General features: G+C 39.1%; 1 protein-coding gene across 1 annotated transcript; it reads left to right on the top strand.

Moving 5' to 3' along the window:
• Positions 1-3669: 3669 nt before the first annotated feature.
• On the top strand, positions 3670-5299 carry LOC110629757 (putative ETHYLENE INSENSITIVE 3-like 4 protein). The gene has a single exon (XM_021776867.2). The coding sequence runs from the start codon at positions 3772-3774 to the stop codon at positions 5221-5223; it is 1452 nt and encodes a 483-aa protein (XP_021632559.1). The 5' UTR covers positions 3670-3771; the 3' UTR covers positions 5224-5299.
• The last annotated feature ends 317 nt before the right edge of the window (positions 5300-5616 follow it).

Raw genomic sequence — 5616 nt, 5'->3', positions numbered from 1 at the left:
TAGTCAAGCATACAAAACAAAGCATAACATCTCTTTATATCCATAAACATATACATACCACTATAACAAAACTAAGCTAAGCTATTACAACCAAGCCCATGCTTATACTCTGATACTTCCCATAGATCACTCTGACTTGACTTTAGCCCTGCAAAACTGGGATTAGGGGAAAGGGATGAGCTAAAAAGCCCAGTGAGTAGAAACAGAGAAAACAGTTCATTAATTACATGCTTTCATGAAGTGCGCCATATCACAACTATTACATAACAATCCTTTTCACTCCCGCTTGAGTTCACGCTAGCATTCTCTTCCTCTCGCGGGTGATTTTAGAGGGTTCTCGAAACGTCCTTCCCCTCAGGGTTAGACATGACCCCAACATTCCCTCTGTCATAACTCGGCCCCGAAGGAGCTCTCATTGGGCTTTCCTACATGTACTCGCCCGACTAACAAGGACTCAATGACAGACTTACGGGCTATTGAGGTCGCCTTGGTCCACCCATCTCATCACATAATCAACAATTTATGCAATGCGTCACATTCGTGAAACTAGTGCAATCATCCTATTACATATAAACATGATGCATGAGCATGCTTTAGGCATTTGATTTTATTAAAATAAAAGATTAAGTTAGTTCTACTCACCTCTGGTAGACGCTGGACTGACTCTGCAACTGTTAATACTGATGGCCTCCTCGGTCCCTCGGGTCCGATCCTACACAGGTGGACTCGAATGAGGTGCCAACACATTCTAAACAACTCATAAACAACTCCCCAAAATTAAAACCCTCTAAATCATCACTTAAACATGCATAGAAAACAACCAAGAAATGGCTGGACAGGGCACTTTCGGCGGCACCTTCGGCGGCCGAACCCTCCCTCCAGAGACGAAACTCGGGCACTTTCGGCGGCACCTTCGGCGGCCGAAAGTCCCACTCTAGAGACGAAAGTCAGGCACTTTCGGCGGCCAAACCTTTCCTTCGGCGGCCGAAAGTCTGCTTTCAAGCCAAAACTCAACTTTCGGGGGCAAGGTTAGGCGGCCAATCCATGCATCCAAAGGCAGGTTCGGCGGCCGAAGCCACTTTCGGCGGCCGAACCTGAGTTCTTCCCAGAAGGGCAGAACTCAGCTTCTCATGCATTCAAGCCTCCTAAACCTTCCAACACCCCAAAACAAACACCCAACCTTACCAAAACATGCATAAACCCTTAACCATGCACAAAGGAGCTTAACAACTAGATTAAACTCCAAAAAAACAACATCAAAACATACATAGATAGCTTATGACCCACATAGGCCAAAACCATCAAAACAACCCATAATCTCACATACTCTCTCCCCATCATGCATACTCACTCCCACAAGTATAAACTAGCTTAAAACTTCTTCATAACATCACATAAACACACATTGGGCATAAAACCCACATAACTCCTAACATGCATATCTACCCATACTCAACCATTAAAACCTCTTAAAACTTACTTAAAACTTCATGAAACATAAAAGAAAGCATAGATCCGCACTTACCTCTTAAAGATCGAGGGCTGGTGCGACCCAAAGCTTGAGGTGTGGAGAATCCAAGCTCCAAAAGCTCCAAGCTCTCCAAACCTTGATCCAAGCTTTAAAACTCTTCAAAACAGCCATAGAACTCATGAAAACATGAAGGAGATGAAGAAAAACAAGAAAATGGCCAAGGGAGGACAAAAACTCACCTGAGCTCGAGAATGGGGAGAAAACTCGCCCATTTCCGATCTGAGGGCTCTTTATAGGTGGCCTGGTCGAAGACCTTCGGCGGCCTAACGTGCCCCCTAAACTCATGCATGTTCGGCGGCCGAACTTGACTTTCGGCGGCCGAACCTTGGCTCGTTCAAACAAGACTTTCGGAGGCCAAAAGCGCTCCCGAAGCCTTTCCATGTTCGGCGGCCGAACTTCATTTTCGGCGGCCGAACCTGGCAAACGCCTCTTTGGTCTTTTCTTTTCAAAACTCAAATCCTTTTCATTTAAAACCATGAAATCATGTGAAAACATTTTAGAAAACACATTTTACCCCTCTAGACGCCTCTGGCATCTTCAGAAATTCCAGATTCCAACGGAGATTCCGCCGGAAGGTAGGGATTCCGATGCCGGAATCTAGCCGGGTATTACATTTTCAATCTTTCTTCTCTCTCATATTTTCTCAATTTCCTTTTAACTTTATTGATTTTTCTCATAAATTTCCTAAAAATTATAAAGTGGATTAAAATTCCCACCTTGAAAACCCTTAACATACTTCCCCGATCAGCAGCACCACCACCAATCTTTCAATTTCCACCTTGAAAACTCTTTGACATACTTAATAGCATAAGTAGAAGCCACCATAGGATCCTCCCCAGAAATTTAGGATCCTCCCCATAAATTTCTTATCCTCTTTCGCATTTGGAATCCCTAAAAACATTAATATCATGAGTCCAAAACTCAACAGCTGATCCAATCAAGAATCAAAGCATCCTATTATGAGAAAGAAGAAGTGGGAAGAAGAAGAATCTACAGTGAAAAGGTATTAAATTTGAATTTTTTGATTTTGAATAGATGGAGTTTTGGAGAAATAGTATGAGAAAGAAGAAGAAGAAGAATCTACAGTGAATTGAGTTTGGATTTCGTGATTTTGAAATAGAAAGACTTTTACTGAGGGCCAATTTTGTCAATTCACGTGTTCCAAATGGCTATTTTAGACAGAAGGACTATGAATTTGGATGGAAAAAAAAAGTGAGGGACTTAAGTGTTGGGTCGCCAAAATAGAGGGACAGAAGTATTAATTATGTTAAATCTCAGGGACTAAAAAGTAATTTTTCTCTTTAATTAATAATTTATATAAAAAATATTTTTTATTAATAATTTTTATTTAAAAAATTTAATATTTTTAAAAAATATTTAAATTTTAATTTTCAAATAAAAATATATAAAAAAAATATAAATATTATTATAAAATATATTTTAATATTAAATTAATTATTTATATACTTTAAAATTAATTATTTATATAAATGAATTCACGCGGTCAATAACCCGATAAACAGATATTATTTTTTAAATTTAAATTTATTTTAAATACAGTTATAACTATTTTATAACTATTTAAACCGGTCCAACTAAAATTTAGTCGGATTTAATACTAAAAGATAACCTATTTGGCGCCATCCCTGCATGCAAGGCAAGGCTCGGGTGTCCTTTGGGGCAATGGGAGCTTACAACGCCCTCTTGTGATTACGGCCATGTTATGTCATGGCTCATAAATAACTCGCAAATATTTCAGAGCCTTTGGTCAAGACCAGCTCAAGAACAGCTACTTCGTCTTGCATTTGCTGACCATGAGCAGCTGCGAACTATAGTAAATTGAAGTTTGAGGTCACCAAATCAGCACTGATTTTCAACTTGGCATTTCATGGATATCTACATGTGTCCATCATGCATGCAACGTTGACGCATGTAAGCTTGCTAGTGCCTTATCTGTAGCCTCGAGTTGCATCATCCTCCACAACAGAACTCCCTCCGCAAGATTTGGAAAAATAAAATAATATTTCTTCCTTAGATAAAATTTAAATTAGAGCTTGTTCCTTGGAACTCAAATTTTGTATTCAACCCTCTTGCATATCAACTTCTTCACCGCCATTGCTCTCCACTATTTATAACATTCGGCATAGATTGACATATGCAATGTCCATTTGATACAGAGAAAATGTATTGCTCTGTTTCTTTACAAAAATTTGCAGAGTGCTTAGTTGTTTCGAGGAACAATGGTGAAATTTCATGGAGAGGAGGACGTGGATCTTCCAATCTCTTTTCAAGAAGGAGGAAGCGAGGATGAAGATGAAATAAGCTACGATGATCTCAAAAAGCGGATGTGGAAGGATAGCATGCGCATGCAGAAGCTTAAAGAGAAGCGTAAAACTGATGAGCCTCATGAGTCATTAGCAAAGCAAGAGGCATCTCGTCGGAAAAAGATGTCAAGAGCCCAAGATTCCATCCTCAAGTACATGGTGAAGATCATGGAAGTTTGCAACGCACAAGGTTTCGTTTACGGGATCGTTCCAGAGAAAGGTAAGCCGGTAACAGGATCGTCTGACAGTCTCCGTCAATGGTGGAAAGAAGACGTCCGTTTCGATCAAAATGCTCCTCTAGCCATTACTGAGTTTTTTCCACTTTTAGAGAAACACGAGGTGGATCCAGTTTCATGCATGCATCTACTTCATGATCTGCAAGATACTACTCTAGGGTCCCTTCTTTCTGCTCTTATGCAAAGCTGTATTCCTCCACAGAGGAGGTTTCCACTGGAGAGAGGCTTAGCTCCTCCTTGGTGGCCAACAGGAGGCGAAGCTTGGTGGGGTGAGCAAGGAGCATCACAAGAACATGGTGCTCCTCCTTATAAGAAACCTCATGATCTTAAAAAGGCTTGGAAGGTGAGTGTTTTGGCTGCAGTAATCAAGCATATGTCACCTAATTTCGATCGTATGAGGCGTCTCGTTACACAATCAAAGTGCTTACAAGCTAAGATGACAGCAAAAGAAAGTACAACTTGGTCTAAGGTGGTTAATCAAGAAGAAACTCTGTCAATACTCACGCAGACATGCCTCAGAATAGACGCTGGAGAAGAGGATCACTATGAGAGTGTCACTCACGATTTTGGAAGTTATGATTTACAAGTGAATGAGAAAAGGAAGTGCACATTTGAGCGAGAGGCTTCAGTGGATAAAGGATATGCTTGCCAAAACTTGGAGTGTCCACGGAGCGAAGAAGGATTAGGCTTTTTGGACAAGAACTCGAGGACTGATCACCAGGTGACTTGTGCTTATCGCCTCAAAGAAATTGACAGCAGCAGCACCCAAGAAAATAGTGATGGGAATTTTTCAGATTTATCTACTAGTCTCCTCCCTTTCTATGATCAACCTCTGATTAGTCCCAGATCGATGACTGCTGCTATGGATAACAACAGGGATCTATTAAGTGTGATTGATTGGGCAAATACAGATATTGATCCCAAAGGTGACCATGTGGCAGAAATTGTAGAAGAATCAGCTGGCTTCAAAATGGTGGAAGATTATCTGAATTTCGGGGGAACTGGAATCGAAGATTATCCAAATTACCGGAACACTGGAACTGAACAGAGGCAGACAGAAAACATGGGCATGAATCAAAGAACTGATGATCAAGGGATAATAACTTCAATCTGGGATTTGGGATTTGAGTGAAGCGATTCTGGTCAAACACAGAAAGCAACCTGAGACCTACATGAATGCATGCTGTTGGTTTTAATAATAATAATAATAATAACTCTAGGATAAAAATTATGTTACTTAATAATTTTATTTTAATTTATTTAATAAAATAACAAAAATTTATTTTAAAGGGAAAAGTTATACTAAAATATTTTGGATATAATTAATAAATTTTTCATTTTAAATAATAATAATTTAATTTAATTAGTGTGTTTATAATTAAAATAATAAATGCTAAACGATAAATCACTAGCTTACTATAGAATAGCCATAGAATTCGACATTTACTTCTTTATAATAGAACCAGTTAATAATATATAATAGTTAATAATATATAATATTTATCAATTACTTGTAAAAATTAAA

Source organism: Manihot esculenta, chromosome 13, assembly GCF_001659605.2.
Source record: "Manihot esculenta cultivar AM560-2 chromosome 13, M.esculenta_v8, whole genome shotgun sequence".
NCBI lineage: Eukaryota > Viridiplantae > Streptophyta > Magnoliopsida > Malpighiales > Euphorbiaceae > Manihot > Manihot esculenta.
Note: the sequence above shows the minus strand (reverse complement) of the source record. Positions and strands in the feature narration are given on the sequence as shown.